This window comes from Vespa crabro, chromosome 7 (genome assembly GCF_910589235.1).
Source record: "Vespa crabro chromosome 7, iyVesCrab1.2, whole genome shotgun sequence".
In the NCBI taxonomy this organism is placed as follows: domain Eukaryota; kingdom Metazoa; phylum Arthropoda; class Insecta; order Hymenoptera; family Vespidae; genus Vespa; species Vespa crabro.
The window spans coordinates 8,048,448-8,064,977 of NC_060961.1; the positions used below are offsets into that span (position 1 = coordinate 8,048,448).

The following is a 16,530-nucleotide window of genomic DNA, read 5'->3' on the forward strand; positions in this document are numbered from 1 at the left end:
AAAATAGTTTATACATAAAAATAAAGCTTTTTTATAGCCATCTTTTGGAAGAACATCTGTACTAATAGTAAGATGTAACTTTTCGCGTTACTGCGCATTTATATCAAATTTTGGCGCGTAGCATGCATTTGTTTTTAACTTCGTAACCTTGTTTTCTTGTTCCTTTATTAGATGCACGAGAAGGTCTTAGTTGAATCATTAATTAATTCGTGTTAAATTATTTTATTTTGTTAGTTAGTGTTATAAAAGAAAATTGTTAAAATGACATCATTACGAAATACAGGAAAGTTTCGAATGGATAAAAAAAATATCAAAAATGATCAAAAAGATATTAATCCTGAGTCTGGTGCTACTTCGGAGTAAATTTTTTCCCTTTATATATATCATTTTTTATATATTCATAATGAATCTTTTTCATTATATTCTTTTTTTTTTAGAGAAAGTTCAGTAGGAAGATTAAATCAAATTAATGAAAATATAAGAGTGGATATTCTGTATGGATTTCACACAGTTACTGATATAAAAGAAAGAGTTGGATTTTTAATTAATATGCATATTGTAATATATGCATATATATAATTGTTTAATATTTTTTAAGTAAAGTATCAGTTTATGTTATTGATAATGTATATCTTTATTTGTAGACAGAAATTAGAGAAGATGACAAACGCTTATTAAGTGGCGTAGACTACTATTTCTTAGAAGAGGATTGTACCAGATTTAAAATTTCATTACCATATCGTCCATATTTCTATATCTTATGTCGTAAAGATACTTTAGAAGAAGTTTCTACTTTTTTATATAAGAAATATAATGGTCGTGTTGTTAAAATTGAACCTATTAGTAAAGAAGATTTAGATTTAGTAAGGCGTTACTATTTATTATAATAAATTTAAACAAATAGATATTTATCTATCTGATAATATATCTTTTCATTGAAAAAATAAATATAAACTTTGTTTCATTTTTATAGCCTAATCATTTAATCGGTTTGAAACAAAAATATTTGAAATTGTATTTTGAAAATACAGTTGATTTAACGAAAGTAAGACGTGAAATAATGAGCGCCGTTAGAGTAAATAAGGAAAGAGAAAAAAGTCGTACTTATTACACAGATATGTTGTCTAATGTTTTGAATCCAACTGAAGAACAAAAGGGAAAACAGATTGTAGACCATATGGAAAATATACTTGATATCAGGTATAAATGTCATATTTATATTTGGATTAGTTGCTTGATTTTTTATTATAATTAAATATTTTACAAAGGGAATATGATGTACCGCATCATCAACGAGTATCCATTGATGCTGGTATATTTTGTGGTGCTTGGTATTCTGTTAAAAGTAAAGGATCTGAACCAGCTATTATTACAAGAAGGAATGATATTATTGAACCTCCAGATCCAATTGTATTGGCATATGATATTGAAACAACAAAACTTCCATTAAAATTTCCAGATGCTAGTACAGATCAAATTATGATGATATCATATATGATAGATGGACAGGTATTAATTTTATCTACAACATTATTATAAATCAGATATATATTATATGTAATCATAAAAGGATGAATTTTTTATATGCTATGTTTTTAGGGATATTTAATAACAAATAGAGAAATAATTTCAGAAGATATAGAAGACTTTGAATATACGCCAAAGCCAGAATTTGAGGGTTTATTTACAATTTATAATGAACCCAATGAAAAAGCAACAATAAAGAAATTTTTTGATCATATCAATGATGTCAAACCACATATTTTTGTCACATACAATGGTGACTTTTTTGATTGGCCTTTTGTGGAAGCAAGAGCAGCTGTTCATAACATGACAATGAAAGATAGAATTGGTTTTACAAAAAATCGTGAAGGAGTTTACTCTAGTAGACCAGCTATACATATGGATTGTTTGAGGTATATATATGACATTGTTACTCTTGTTTATTTTATCAAATTTAATTAATACTTTATTTTTGCAGCTGGGTGCGACGTGATTCTTATCTTCCTGTTGGATCACAAGGTTTAAAAGCTGTTACAAAAGCAAAGCTTCGATATGATCCAGTTGAATTAGATCCTGAAGAAATGTGTAGACTAGCAGTTGAAGAACCACAAACTCTTGCGAGTTATTCTGTATCTGATGCAGTAGCAACCTATTATTTATATCAAAAATACGTGCATCCATTTATATTTGCGTTATCTACTATTATTCCCTTGGAACCTGATGAGGTTTATAAAATATTTTTACAACTTTAAAAATATATATAAATAAATAACAAATTTTATGTTTTATTATTATGTTATATAGGTACTTAGAAAAGGTAGTGGAACTCTTTGCGAATCTCTTCTTATGGTAGAGGCCTTTAAAGCTAATATCATATTCCCTAATAAAGAAGAAGCAGAGCTGAATAAGTTAACTAAGCATGGTCATGTATTAGATCAAGAAACATATGTAGGTGGTCATGTAGAAGCATTGGAAAGTGGGGTATTTCGAGCAGATATTCCATGCCATTTTAAAATAGTACCAAACATGATAAATGAATTAATGAACGGAGTTGAAAGTGCTTTAAAATATGCAATACAAGAAGAAGAAAAAGTACCAATGGATATGATAACTAATTTTGATGATATTGTGACAGAGATAAAAAATAAGTTACAATCTCTGAAGGATCATCCTTTGAGACTTGAAAATCCTGTGATATATCATTTGGATGTTGGTGCAATGTATCCAAATATTATTTTAACTAACCGACTGCAGCCTTCTGCTATGGTTAATGAATTTGACTGTGCTGCATGTGATTACAACAAACCTGGAGCTCTTTGTAAAAGAGAAATGAAATGGATGTGGAGGGGAGAATATTGTAAGTAAACAAAATATAATAAATTAAAAAATAAGATATTTTAGAATAAATTATTAAAAATTTGTTCTCTTTTCTTTTCCTAATTTTTTTGTAATTCCAAATATTAGCTAGCTTTTGTTTGCTTATTTAATTTTATTTTTGTTATTTAGTGGCTGCTAACATTGGTGAATATCAAAGAATTCAACAGCAACTTGAAATAGAAAAATTCCCTCCATTCTTTCCTGGAGGTTCTCAAAGAGCATTTCATCAATTGTCTAAAAAAGAACAAGCAGCTTTTGAAAAAAAAAGACTTACAGAATACTCTAAGAAAGTATACAAAAAGGCCAAAATCACAAGTATGGAAGAGAGAACTCAAATTATCTGTCAAAAAGAAAATTCTTTCTATGTAGATACTGTACGAGCATTCAGAGATAGACGATATGAATATAAGGCACTAACCAAAGTTGCTAAACAGCAAGTAACAGCAGCTACAGCACAGGGTGATGCAGCTGATATTAAATCTGCCAAAAATAGAGAAGTTTTATATGATTCTTTACAGTTAGCTCATAAATGTATTCTCAATTCTTTCTATGGCTATGTCATGAGAAAAGGGTATATATCATTTGTATGTTTAAATTTATTTTTTAATAGTTTAAATTCTTAATCTTTATTTAAAGTGATTGTTTTTTTTACATTTATTTTCTTTTTATTTGATTACTTTATATTTAATAGATCACGGTGGCATAGCATGGAAATGGGTGGTATTGTATGCTATACAGGAGCTAATATTATCATGAAAGCCAGAGAAATCATAGAACAAGTTGGTCGACCATTAGAATTAGATACAGATGGTATTTGGTGTGTGTTGCCTGCATCATTCCCAGATAGTGTGATTGTTCATACTACTCACCCAAAAAAATCGAAACTTACTATTTCTTATCCTAATGCTATTCTCAACTATATGGTGAAAGTATGTTAAAAATAATCATTATTTTATATTTTTAAGTTTTCATATATATGTGTTTATATATATATATATATATATATATATAAAATTTGTAATAAATAGGAAAAATTCACTAATTATGTATATCATGAACTTGTGGATTCTGAAAATATGAAATATGAAATAAGACATGAGAATTCAATTTTTTTTGAAGTCGATGGACCATATTTAGCTATGGTATTGCCAGCAGCAAAAGAAGAAGGAAAGAAATTAAAAAAACGATATGCAGTATTTAATTTTGACGGTAGTTTGGCAGAGTTGAAAGGTTTTGAGGTCAAAAGAAGAGGTGAATTAGAATTAATTAAAAATTTTCAATCTTCTGTTTTTGAATCATTTTTGCACGGTAAAACACTGGAGGAATGTTATGCATCTGTTGCTAAAGTGGCCAATCATTGGCTTGATATTCTTTTTAGCAAGGTAAAAATTACTTTACTAGTAATCGCACATACACGCATATGTACACAGATATCTTTTATAACATTGTGTGTTATCTAATTTCCAAAATATATATTATTTAGTGTGCAAATATACCTGATATGGATTTATATGAACTTATAACTGAAAATAAATCTATGTCACGTAAATTAGAAGAATATGGGCAACAAAAGTCAATATCAATTACAACTGCTAAAAGATTGGCTGAATTTTTAGGAGATGAAATGCTCAAGGATGCAGGTTTAGCATGTAAATCTGTTATAGCTATAAAACCTGTTGGTGCACCTGTTACAGAACGGTCTCATAATTATTATTTTTTTATATTATTTTTATATTTGAGTACATAAAAAATCAAATATAATTAAATAGAGATTCATATTTGTACTAAATTTATTATATCATTTGATTATATTTAAATATTATAGGGCTGTGCCTTTGGCCATATTTCAAGCAGATCCAGCAGTGAAGAAACATTATTTACGAAAATGGTTAAAAGATTCAAGTATACAAGATGATGATATACGTCAAATATTGGATTGGGGTTATTACATTGAAAGGCTTGGAAGTGCTATACAGAAAATTATAACTATACCAGCAGCTATGCAAGGGGTATGCATACAAAAATATTTAAAAAATATTAAAATGAAATTAAATTTGTTAAGTAATTTGTTTCTTTTAGCTTGCAAATCCAGTTCCAAGAGTCAAACATCCAGACTGGTTGCATAAAAAAGTAATGGAGAAGAATGCAATTCATAAGCAAAAACAGATTACTGATTTCTTTAATAAAACAAATACATCTAGTGACGAAAATAACGATAGTAATGCGAACGTTGCAGAATCTTGTGACATAGAAGATTTAGCAGGTAAAAAAGAAAGTTTTAAAGTACCTATTGCAAATGTTATAAAAAGAAAAAGAAGAAACAGTGAAGAGGAAGAAGATAATATTAAAAATAAAAGTTGGAAAGAAATATTAGGTGCACCACCTCCTAGAGGAACTACAAAAGTATATTCATATAATTAAATTAATTATTACTGAGTTTTTCCTCCTATTAAAATCTATTTATTTATATTTAACTATATTTAACAGGAGGAACGCTTAAAGTGGTTGGAATTTCATAAAAAGAAATGGCAATTTCAAGCTAAACAAAGAGGACAACATGTTAAGAAAAAAAGTAAAATGGCAGACAATGATAATGAATCTAGTTTTGGTGTAATAAGAAATCCTCAATCTTCAACAACATTATCGGGCTTCTTACGACGTGCGCAAAAAAAAATACTTCAGACGCCATGGCAAATTGTTGAAGTATATAAATTTCTCTTTTTCATAATTCTTTTTGTGCGTATTACAGAATTTAATTTTACTTATGATTAACAGTTGACACCAACAAATGAACCTGGCATGTTTCGATTGTGGATAATGGTAGATGATGATTTGCAAAGAGTGCGTCTTATAGTACCACGTATTTTTTATGTAAATAGTCGTGAAGTAAGACCTGATCCTGGTCCAAATCAATTATGGAAAAAGTGTTCCAGAATCTTACCAAGATCGCGCAGAGTATATAATCTTTATCAATATTCAGTACCAGAAGCATTGTACCAACAACATAATCAGTAAGATATAATAACAAATCAATATACATATAATCACGTTAATATACAATACAATTGAATATTATGATCGTATATTTTTTTAAAGAGGTTTAATATCGGATTTAACTAAGCCATATATTGAAGGAATTTATGAAACTCAAATGTCATTAGAATTTAGAGCTATACTTCAATTAGGATGTGTGTGTATCGTGGATCCAAAGTCAAGAAGAAAGATACCAGATGGATCTGATACGTTTTTATTAGAACAATTACAATTTAAAAGTATTGCTGTACAACCTTATCTCCAACAGGTAGTAAAATTATATAAAAATTTTGAATTATATATATAAAAATGTTATTTTAAATATTTTAAATTAATGTATTTTCATTTAATATTATAAAAATTTTTATTTTAGTGGGAATCAATGAATCATATATTTTTATATCATCATTGGAGCGCAAATCATCAAAAATCCTTATGGGGACTATTTCTAAGTGCAAGTAAACGAGCACATATATTTATCTTGGATTCAGTTTCATCTAATCAAATGCCAAACCTAAATGCATTATATACACATGAAAAGAATATAACGTAAGCTTATATAATCTATAATAAAGTATAAAGAAATAATTTTTTTGTATTGTCATTATTATAATAATGTTAAATATATTTATAGTGTAGAGAAAATTGGACAGGATAAAGTGAAAACATTACCTGATACAATGAAATTTGTAGTTAAAGTAGAAACAAATTTCCAGCAAATGTGTAGAGTATTACAAGCAGCTTTACAAGCATATAAAAATGAAAATCATGGTAATACAGTTGTAATCTTGCAAACAGCAACAGGTAAGTAGTTTATCAATTTATTTATTTCTTACATAAACATATCATTTATTAATACACTTCATTTAATTATTCATGACTCGCATATTTACATAGATAGAGCAACTTTAACTGCAGAAATGCCTTTACTTCATGAATTCCCATTAATTAATACACATGTTCGTGATGTTGAAAACTTATATCATACAATGGAATGGCAAAAATTAGGTGCTAAAATGATGATAAGACATTATTTAAAAATTCAACAAATATTAGAGTTAATGGTAGAACAATGCAGATTCTTTCATGTTCCTATTGGAAATATACCAGCTGATCCAACTCTTTTTGGAGCAGATTTATTTTATGCTAGACATTTACAGAAAAATAACTTTATATTATGGTGTTCTCCAACTGAGAAACCTGACCTTGGTGGTAATGAAAATGATGACAGCAGGTAATCTTTATTATATTTTTCTGATTAATAACTAATAATTAATAATATAAATATTGTGAACACAAATATTCTAAAAAATTACAGATTACTAAGTGCCTTCGAAGAAAGTACAAGCTGCATTATAAATAATGCAGCTACATATTCTAGTGTATGTGTAGAATTAGATATAGAGAGCCTTGCAGTAAATACATTATTGCAACATCATAATGTTCATATTATTGATGGTACTAATACATTTGTTGCATTTAGCAACATACAAAAAGCATCATTACAGGTATTAACTATATATGACACATGACTTGTTTAGTCAATTATATTTAAATGTGATTTTTTTTACAAGGAAATGGTAACAGGTGATACGCCAATTGCCTCAATTCCAAGTTATGACGAAACTACATTATGTAGTCCCGCTTTTAAAATATTACAAATTATGGTAAATGCATGGTTACGTGATGTAACAGTGTATAAAAATGTCTTTGCAGATTATCAAATAATACATTTTTATAGGTAATTTGTAATACTATTGAAGTTATTTCAGAATTTTTTAACAAATGTATATATATATTTTTTTTTAATATTTCAGATGGTTGCGTTCACCTAATGCATTGTTATATGATCCCGCCTTATATCGTATATTATGTAATTATATGAAGAAATTATTTATACAATTGATAGCAGCATTTAAAAATCTTGGTTGTATCATTGTATTTGCAAATTTTAATAAGATCATTGTATGCACAAAAAAGAGAACATTATCCGATGCTTTAGGTTATGTAGAATTTGTTGTTACTACTATACGTGACAAAGAACTTTTTCATAGCATTGAGATGACTTCTGAGCAATGTTGGGAGTATTTAATTTGGTTAGATTTGGTAAGTAATTTTGTATATCATATAATAAATGAAAAAATGATATACATAACAAGAAAAAAAGTAACAAAAGTCATTGTTATATCTTTATCTATAAACAGCATAATTATGCTGGCATAAGGGGGAAGATACAAAAAATTACAGATGAAAATACTACACAAGCTGATGATAATTGTGGCACAAAAGATAATACTCCCAGTAGCTCTACTGCTGATAATGATGATAATGATGATGACACAGTAAGTTTCGATTAGCAAATTTCACAGAAATTAATGACATGTAAAGTTGTAATATGAATTAATAATTCTATTATTAATAACCTCTATTTTAAATGAACCTTTCAGCCTGAAATTGTAATGAACTGGAACTTGGCATCTTATTTACCTAAAGAAGTAGCATGTCAAAGTACTTTTAATGCTATTATTGCAGGATACATAAGTGCTACTTATCAACATATATGTACAAACGAAGAAACATCTGATAATCTTTTACATAAAAAAAGAACTGATTGTAGTCAAGATTTTATTGCACCACTCGGACTTGGTGCATTGGAAAATACAGCAGATTTTGCTAAAAAACTTATTTCAGGAGAAATGTCACAAAAACTCTTTCAGTTAGTGTCTTATATACATATCAAAATAGAAAATTTTCTTTTTTGTATATATTATTAATGTTTATAATATTAATTTTTATAGGATAATACAGAAAATACATAAAAAAATGCCAGAAAAAGTATTAACATCTCAAGAACATCCTGATTTAAATCTAGATGGCAAAGATAATAAAACAATTAATCCAGCACTTGAATTAATAAAAGCTGTATGCAAGGTATTGTTTTTTATCTAATGTTTATATTAGTATGCATAATGAAAAATATATCAAAGTTTAAACCAAATTTTCTAATTATAGGTTTTATCTTTGGACAAAGAACTTGAGAACGAAGTATATAATTTACAAACAAATTTGTTGCGATTAATAAGAGTAGGTGGTTTTGGTGATGATGTTGAATGGAAAGATCCGTGCATATCTCTCATATTGCCCGAGATCATATGCAAAGGATGTAATCATACCAGGGATATAGATCTTTGTAAAGATACTTATGTACATGTAGAAAATAATAAGTACGTATAATAATATCGCATAATATTATAAGTATATTATATTATAGTTAATCCAAAACAAGAAATATTTATATTATTTTCAGGTGTATGTGGAAGTGCCCTCTATGTGAAACAATTTATGATAATAAAGAAATAGAATTTTTATTAATAAATATATTAAATCGCAAGAGTATGGCATATATACTCCAAGATTTACAATGCAGCAAATGTCTTGAAATTAAGAGGGGAAATATGGATGAACGTTGCACTTGTGGTGGTGATTTTAAAACATTAGTGTGTGCAAAAGAAATTGCACAGTATGCAAAAAAATGTAAGTCTATAGCTAATAAGTGTCAAATGAGTATTTTAGCGGAAATGGTCAACAAAACAGGACTTTTGCCGTGTGAAGTGTAATATTTTATGGTTTTTTGTTTTGTATATTTATAATATTATAATAATAAAAATAATGGAAATACAATCTCTCTCAAATTATTTATTTATTATTTTTTTTATAATGAACATTTTAATACATTGAATGATTTTATATATACATTTTCTACTTGAAGATCATGTTGGTATATCTAACTTTTTGATACTCCTGAATCTATTGGTGGATCTAAGAAATACAAATTAATAAATTAAGTATTATATTAGTCATTTGAATAAAATATTTTCAAATTTTAATAGGTTGGTCAAGTTACACAACATACCAGTAAAAGTAAATGTTGGGAAAGTTGTCATATCTGTGCCAGGAGAACAACCAAATTGAGTAGCAAGTTTTTCTAATTCAGCTTTTCTTTCTTTTTCAATTTCTGGAGTTGGGTCAACTAATTTTCCACCTCTATGTTCAGAAATAAAAATATTGATTTAGTAACTTCATTTTATAATTAATAAAGAATCAAACAAAGTATGAAAAAATAAATGTATAGAATGATAATTGATATGTAACGCTTACTGGCTCTTATTGGTATATTCTCGAATTTTATCTATAAAAAGTTTTTGTATGGGATCAGTAGCCTTTTGGAGAGCAGGTGCTATTATTCCTATATTGCGTTTGCATATTTTAGAAATATTTGGAGAAAGACGTAACCTCAACATGTTCATCTAAAATAAATTATGATATTCATTTATCAAATTAGAAAAATTTAATTAAAAATATAGAAGATATAAAATCTTTGTATCACACAATTATTTGTTATTTCTTTTATATTTTATGAGAAATAAAAATTTCATATATTTGAACTATGGACACATTTTATCTTACGTAATAAATTCTACCATTATACAAACTTATTAAGTACTTATACGAACAATATAATAAACTTTATAAATTATTGAATAAAAATATTAAAACAACATAAAACTTCTAATGTCTTGTAAATAACATAAAATTTTCTCACATTCTATTTAACGAATAAAATGTAGACTCAAATACACTACATACACTGTAGTCAAGCCTAATTTACCGAATTATCGCTACATGATCTTGCCGCCACTTGTCATCGGTATAAAATTTACGCGTGCGTAGTAATGATCAAAAAATATAATGTTGAGTTATCGATATATATTACCATATGAATAAATAAAATAGTTTTTATTGATATTATGTCTATACTTTTCTTTATAATAATCTAATATTTATACAAATAAGAGTAATCATTCGAAATCATATTTAGCATAACCTATGAAAGAAATTTCCTGACACCAATAGCAAACGATCGCATCGAGTACAGCCAATAAAATCAATAATTTGAAAGGATTAATTAATAACTAAATGAAAATTATTTCGAGATATTATAAAGTATTGCAATATGTATTATTTTGTGAAAAAAATTCACTGAAATTACCATTTTCAGCATTACCACTACTAAGGAAACTCCAAACTGTTATTGATCTGGCAAAGGATAAGAATTGTAGGTGGCTCCCCCCTTTAGTGATGCTTTCAACAACAATTCGTGAGCTCCGTTATTAATTAAATGAATTCTTTTTACAGCTACGCTAAGTATATTAAAATTTCTTAAATGAGGAAATTAGAGTCGCAAGAACCATGGGGTGCCGATCGTTTAGAAGCTCAATTGGAGGCTGCTCGCGATGGACTGAGAGGTCTCGATCGAAGTATTCGAAAAATTTTGGGCCGGGACCTACCTGACGGTGAAAACGGACCGATACAACCCCCTCCCAGGTCAAACATACCCTAATATTTATTCTGCTAAATGTGATACGATGACCGATGTTAATTTAGTACACTATTATTTGTGAAATATGTTTTCTTTGCACATAAGAGTACATTTGTAATATGTGTTTTGAAACATAACCTAAATGTTCCGATGATATTCAGCAGTATTAATATTTACTATATCTATATTTAGATATCAACCAATAAATCAAATTAATAATTTAAAACATTATATAATAAAGTTGATTTTTTGGAAAACTTGTAGAACATCAAACGTAATAATTAGTTGTATTATTAGCAGACTATCCCAAAAGCGACCATTGCAAGAAGATCGTCGACGAGTCGTATCAGATTTCGTAAATAATGAAATACCTGGTGCAAAAAGGCGTTGGCAAGCATCTAATGGAGAACCAAAAACGGTTTTTAGTCGTTTGAGTGCTCGCGTTCCTTCGACTGCTGATGACAGTGCAGATGAAGATGATACTGCTATTAAGGTAATATTATCCTTCTATAATATATTGTTATTGTTTTTGTAAAATTATAAATATTTATGTTTGCTTATCACAGCCTGCTGTGTCATCAAGAGTAATTGCTACGCCCAGAGAAATTCCTTCGCGTCAAGAAGTTATCAGAAGAGAAAGAATAGATGAACGTAGTCGACAAAGGAATAAACGAATGTTTGGTGCGCTTTTGGGTACTTTGCAAAAATTTAGATTAGAAGAGACCAAGTTAAAAGCAAAGGTAAATAATGAACATAAATTAATTATGTTAATTTCTAAAATCAAGGCTTTTCTTTTAATATAATTGTAGGAAGATAAAAAAGCGGAGGTAGAAGCACGGGTAGAAGAAGCACGAAGAAGAGAAAAAGAGGAATTACGGCGAGAAAGACAACAATTATTTTTATCGCGTAAACGACAATTAGCGGAAGTACGAGCATTAGAAGCAAAGTTGGCGCGAAGTCGACAATTTCAAGATTGGCGTGCTGCGCAATTACCACTTGCTTCGTTTATAAAGACACGTACTCAACCTTCTATATACTACATACCAAAACGAAAAAATCCTCAGACTGAAAGTTTGCTTGCTCAATCTGCAAAAGAACTTCATGGTTTGTATTTATATCATTTTTAATTGTAAATTTATTTTTTCTGTAGTCCTTTTAACAATATTATTGTTTAATAATTTTTGGTTCTTTTCTCTTTTCTTTTTCTTCCATTATCACAGAGGAAATTGAAAGAAGAGAAAAAGCTTTGCTCGAAGAACTTGAATTGATAGAAACGCAAATAGGCCTTGGAAAACAGCAACAAAACTTTGACGGAAACACATCTTTGAATGCATCGGAAGAGGTATCTCAAACTGTAGAAGAAGGAGAAGAAAATCGTGATCCAAATCCGGAGAATAATGTAGAAACAACCAAAATAGAAGATTTAGATGTTTCGATTAAGACGGAAAAGGATGAAGATGTTGTTGAAAATGCGGTTGAGAAAAATGATGAGAAACAAGTGGACCAAATCAAAAAGGACGAAAACAATGGCTAGCATTAAGTATTCATACTCAGTTTGTACATACAACGTACATTAGATGGTCCAGTCAAGAGAATGGAGCTTTTTTATTTAGTATTTTTCAACAAAGCACATGGTTTTGCCTCTGGAATCAAAAACTAAAAAAACAGAAATAACATAGATACGGAATTGATGTTCAAAGAAACTTTTATGTGAAAAGATCACGGTTCTATTATCCTTATGCAAGTAAAAAAATCTACTTTTAGAATTTTCGCGTACATTGTAAAGACATTATAAAAAAATTAACAACGCATCGCGTATAATTTTCTTTTTATTTCGATATTTATGTAGAATCTGGATGTTTTAACATTAAATCCTTTTCAAAATTATACAATTTACTATTTTCCAATAATTATATATATATACACTTCATACATAATATACATAAAAAAGAAGTCATCTGTGATGGTTCATTCTCAACAATCAATAAATAAAATTCGAAATGTTTTTCGTATACATACGTTAAGCTGTATAAGCTTTATCATTCTTCTTTAAAGTTAATCCGACTTTTTTTTTTTAATTTGTGGACATTACATCGTCTTTACATGATGTATTTATATCGATGAGAATGTAACTACATGCTATCAGAATATAAGGTACAAGAAGAATGTGTGCAATATATTCTGCAATAGAAATAATTTTCTTTGCAATAAATCCAGCGATAGGCGTGGACCATCTAAGCGCGAATTAATCCGACAAATCGCTCGGATAAAATAAGAAAAAAGTGATCACAGTCTCGGTCGGTGTACACTTTGAAAACCTGCTCTCTTTGTCTCTCTAACGCTTGTTATATTTGAAGACACAAAAAAAGTATAAAATATATATGGAACAGAAAACACAGGAATAAAGAGCACCTTAGAGACTGTACACTCTTTTTTCTATCATCAGTAAAATAAAAGAAAAGAAAAAGAGAACTTCTTAAGCATGATTGTATAACGTGGATTCTTGATACAGTAAAATTCTCCTCTTATATATTCTCATATTGTTTTCTCTTTTTATTATACTTATACTTCATAAAATACATGAATTTATATCATTAAACATTTCTAAACGTCTGTAAGGATAAGTAGGGACGCGAATAAAAAATTTCATTAGATTTCATGATTAAAACGGTACAATTTTTATACTCTAATACGCATGCATATAAATGTACGTAAATCAATATGCACGTTTGTCTTGAAAATATAATCAACAAGAAAGATTAAAGGATAGAAAGAAGAAAAAAGAAGATAAAAAGACGAAGAAGAATTTGAGAGAAAAATAACTGATTCCCGAAAATGTTTAAAGTAAGTTTAGTCACGAGAAATTTAATACTTTCAACGAAAAAGAAAAAAAACATAAAATATTATACCAAGAAAATAAATTCGAAGAGAAATTGGAAAATACAATTGGGCAATCAAAGGGAAACATTAGGGATATCATCCCAAAAGTGCGTCGTATTTTGATTGCTCGTGTTACGATGCTTTCTCTGTGAAAGAAAGGAAATAAAAGAGAAGGGTTGGTCTTAGAGAGTGAAAGAAAGAGAGAGAGAGCAAGCGAGGGGGCGGAGGTAGGTGAGTTGGTGGGAGTTAAACGTTTCACATTCATTTAGCAATTTACACAATTTAGAAGTCGATGGCATTAGGTCTCTACGGATACGTGGAAGGCGGCTCCAACCTCTATCCATCCTCATAATAACCGTGCTAGAGAGGGTGGGGATGGTACAAGAAAGAAGGAAAAGGGGGTAAAGAAGAAGAGGAGGAGGAAGAGGAGAAGAAGAAGAAGAAGAAGAAGAAGAAAAAGGTGGTACAGGAGGACGAGGAAAAGGAGGCGTTCCGCCATGCAAACTCGGAATACGGCTAATGTGTCTCCGCCAGGCAGTTCTTCGGCATACGAGAAAAGAGAAAAGAAAAGGAAGTAGAGATTCAAAAGTCGACATCGTCGGCGTCGGCGTCGGCGTCGGCGTCGGCGTCAGCGTCGGCGTCGTCGACGACGAAGGAAAGAAAGAAAGGGTGTATATGAGAGAGAAAGAGAGAGCGAGAGAGAGAGAGAGAGACAAGCAAGGGTGTGGGCGCGCAGAAGCGTGAAGCGTGCGCGACAAGAGAGACAAGCACTCTGAGGAAGAAACATGAGAGGAGCCGACACGAGGCCAGGGGTCGTCGAGCTATTTGTACTGCCGAATGTAAAACGGGGAAAGAGGCAGGCCGCTTTGCCACCACCGCGAGAGAGAAGCCGATGTCTTCGTCGTCTTGAAAGAGAGAGAGAGAGAGAGAGAGAGAGAGAGAGAGAGAGAGAGAGAGAGAGAGAGAGAGAGAGAGAGAGAGAGAGAGAGAGAGAGAGAGAGAGAGAGAGAGAGAGACAGAGAAAGACAGAGATAGAGAGAGAGAGAGAGAGAGACAGAGAAAGACAGAGATAGATAGAGAGAGAGAGAGAGAGAGAGAGAGAGAGAGAGAGAGAGAGAGAGAGAGAGAGAGAGAGAGGAGTACTGAGACTTTCTTAATTATGTGCTCCGCCTCTCTCTTCCTCTCTCCTTCTCTTTCTCTTTCTTAGTTACTCTTATGACTTTTCGAGACTGGTATGCAAAATAGCGATATACAGGGTGTTTCGAAAAGTCATTCAATATTGAGAGATTATACAGTATTCGCTAATTTAATTGTGTTTAAATATATATATATATGTTTAAACACAATTACTTGATATAGGTTAAACAATGAACCTGCTGGTATTAAAACAAAAATTTTCTTATTTCTCGAATTTTCGAGAACTTTCATTCTAATTATAAATTAAAGGTTCGCTGAACGCTCGTCACCGCAAGAGAAGGAGACAGAGAGAAACTTCTTAGTTTCGCCAATTTATATTAGCTGCATTTTCATCATGGCGCAGCTCCTAATCGAGCGAAACGCGTTCACGGTGGCGTCGTACCGTAGGAAGAAACATCACGAGAAGAAGATATTGCCCCTGTATTTTAAGGAAGCCCCATAGGGAAGACGAACGAGCGTAGGTATTTCATCGCGCTTTCGCGATAACTATTAGGTATTTTTTATTTGACGAATATTTAAAAAAAAAAATTAATATGTAACTTACGTTATCATTTTTTTTTCCAATTCGACTTTGGTCCACCTTCTTTCTTTTGGCAATCGCACGATCAAGGTTTAAAACTTGCGCCATAGAGTCAAGATGGCTGGCGTGGATCGAATGAAAATTTTTTCTCATTCACATTTTGATAAGAAATAATGAGAACGAGAGGGGAAAGCTGACACCCATCGACGGTGGTTTCTGAAGAACAGGCAGTAATAACGAGTTTCCACTTCAATCGTGCTCCTGTCGCGCTCCTTTTAAACTAGTATAATAGAATACCCGTGGGCGGAGTAGGAATGAACGTTCGAATTTCAAAGGGACGGCTTCCAAACGCCGTAACGGCTGGCCTTCGTTATATTATGTGTGTCTAAATGTCCAAAAAAGAAAAGAAACATATAACATATACATAGAAATGACTCTACCAAGGACCTCCCCCATCTCCCACCCCTTTTACGCAAAAGCGTCTTTTGCTTCTACGCTTTTATGTTTAATCCTTGCGAGAAATGGATTTATTTTACAAAGGAGATTACGGGGTCAATTTAAATATTATTCTATCAATATTCTATTATTGATATGGTCTCTTCTTTTTCTCTCTCTTTCTCTTTCTCTCTCTCTCCCTCTC

At 30.3% G+C, this 16,530-nt stretch overlaps 3 protein-coding genes and 1 long non-coding RNA gene across 11 annotated transcripts; 2 read left to right on the forward strand and 2 right to left on the reverse strand.

Annotated features, from left to right (window-relative positions):
- The first annotated feature begins 3 nt into the window (after nt 1–3).
- Nucleotides 4–9,939, forward strand: LOC124425346 (DNA polymerase epsilon catalytic subunit 1). Of its 4 annotated transcripts, none has more exons than XM_046965582.1 (29): nt 4–67; nt 172–359; nt 438–558; nt 645–863; nt 974–1,200; nt 1,269–1,509; nt 1,600–1,916; nt 1,982–2,228; nt 2,308–2,860; nt 3,010–3,451; nt 3,572–3,809; nt 3,909–4,262; nt 4,364–4,578; nt 4,706–4,889; nt 4,960–5,283; nt 5,368–5,583; nt 5,656–5,891; nt 5,977–6,181; nt 6,287–6,462; nt 6,548–6,717; nt 6,811–7,147; nt 7,232–7,421; nt 7,488–7,654; nt 7,731–8,019; nt 8,118–8,255; nt 8,361–8,629; nt 8,712–8,844; nt 8,926–9,137; nt 9,221–9,594. In XM_046965582.1, exons 2-29 carry the CDS (start codon nt 262–264, stop codon nt 9,528–9,530), a joined length of 6,828 nt encoding a protein of 2,275 aa, XP_046821538.1. In that variant the 5' UTR covers nt 4–67; nt 172–261; the 3' UTR covers nt 9,531–9,594. The 4 variants fall into 4 exon arrangements, with proteins under 4 accessions (XP_046821538.1, XP_046821539.1, XP_046821537.1 ...); XM_046965583.1 differs by lacking the exon at nt 4–67 and adding an exon at nt 9,804–9,939 and having other exon boundaries at nt 100–359; nt 9,221–9,447; XM_046965581.1 differs by lacking the exon at nt 4–67 and having other exon boundaries at nt 100–359.
- LOC124425350 (ATP synthase-coupling factor 6, mitochondrial) lies at nt 9,595–11,751 on the reverse strand. Of its 4 annotated transcripts, none has more exons than XM_046965592.1 (4): nt 11,665–11,751; nt 10,072–10,220; nt 9,827–9,957; nt 9,595–9,732 (listed from the first exon to the last, which is right to left on the reverse strand). In XM_046965592.1, exons 1-4 carry the CDS (start codon nt 11,689–11,691, stop codon nt 9,698–9,700), a joined length of 342 nt encoding a protein of 113 aa, XP_046821548.1. In that variant the 5' UTR covers nt 11,692–11,751; the 3' UTR covers nt 9,595–9,697. The 4 variants fall into 4 exon arrangements, with proteins under 4 accessions (XP_046821548.1, XP_046821550.1, XP_046821552.1 ...); XM_046965594.1 differs by lacking the exon at nt 11,665–11,751 and adding an exon at nt 10,964–11,101; XM_046965596.1 differs by lacking the exon at nt 11,665–11,751 and adding an exon at nt 10,561–10,687.
- LOC124425349 (pinin) lies at nt 11,133–13,831 on the forward strand. 2 transcript variants are annotated; one of them, XM_046965590.1, is made up of 5 exons: nt 11,133–11,298; nt 11,591–11,786; nt 11,860–12,033; nt 12,103–12,397; nt 12,514–13,831. In XM_046965590.1, exons 1-5 carry the CDS (start codon nt 11,138–11,140, stop codon nt 12,825–12,827), a joined length of 1,140 nt encoding a protein of 379 aa, XP_046821546.1. In that variant the 5' UTR covers nt 11,133–11,137; the 3' UTR covers nt 12,828–13,831. The 2 variants fall into 2 exon arrangements, with proteins under 2 accessions (XP_046821546.1, XP_046821547.1); XM_046965591.1 differs by having other exon boundaries at nt 11,594–11,786.
- A 1,845-nt stretch (nt 13,832–15,676) lies between these two features.
- On the reverse strand, nt 15,677–16,524 carry LOC124425351. The gene is made up of 2 exons (XR_006942482.1): nt 15,915–16,524; nt 15,677–15,788 (listed from the first exon to the last, which is right to left on the reverse strand). It is a non-coding gene; the product is annotated as an uncharacterized LOC124425351 (long non-coding RNA).
- Between the last annotated feature and the right edge of the window lie 6 nt (nt 16,525–16,530).

Bases quoted from the DNA above. Each gene is read 5' to 3' on its own strand.
- LOC124425349 (XM_046965590.1), top strand. From the start codon at position 11,138: ATGAGGAAATTAGAGTCGCAAGAACCATGGGGTGCCGATCGTTTAGAA. The intron at 11,787-11,859 runs GTAATATTATCC...TGCTTATCACAG, and splicing joins AAGATGATACTGCTATTAAG to CCTGCTGTGTCATCAAGAGT. The intron at 12,034-12,102 runs GTAAATAATGAA...ATATAATTGTAG, and splicing joins AGACCAAGTTAAAAGCAAAG to GAAGATAAAAAAGCGGAGGT.
- LOC124425350 (XM_046965592.1), bottom strand. From the start codon at position 11,691: ATGCTTGCCAACGCCTTTTTGCACCAG. The intron at 9,958-10,071 runs GTAAGCGTTACA...TTCTGAACATAG, and splicing joins GAATATACCAATAAGAGCCA to AGGTGGAAAATTAGTTGACC. The intron at 9,733-9,826 runs GTATGTTGTGTA...TGTATTTCTTAG, and splicing joins CCCAACATTTACTTTTACTG to ATCCACCAATAGATTCAGGA.
- LOC124425346 (XM_046965582.1), top strand. From the start codon at position 262: ATGACATCATTACGAAATACAGGAAAGTTTCGAATGGATAAAAAAAAT. The intron at 5,892-5,976 runs GTAAGATATAAT...ATTTTTTTAAAG, and splicing joins TTGTACCAACAACATAATCA to AGGTTTAATATCGGATTTAA. The intron at 8,256-8,360 runs GTAAGTTTCGAT...TGAACCTTTCAG, and splicing joins ATGATAATGATGATGACACA to CCTGAAATTGTAATGAACTG.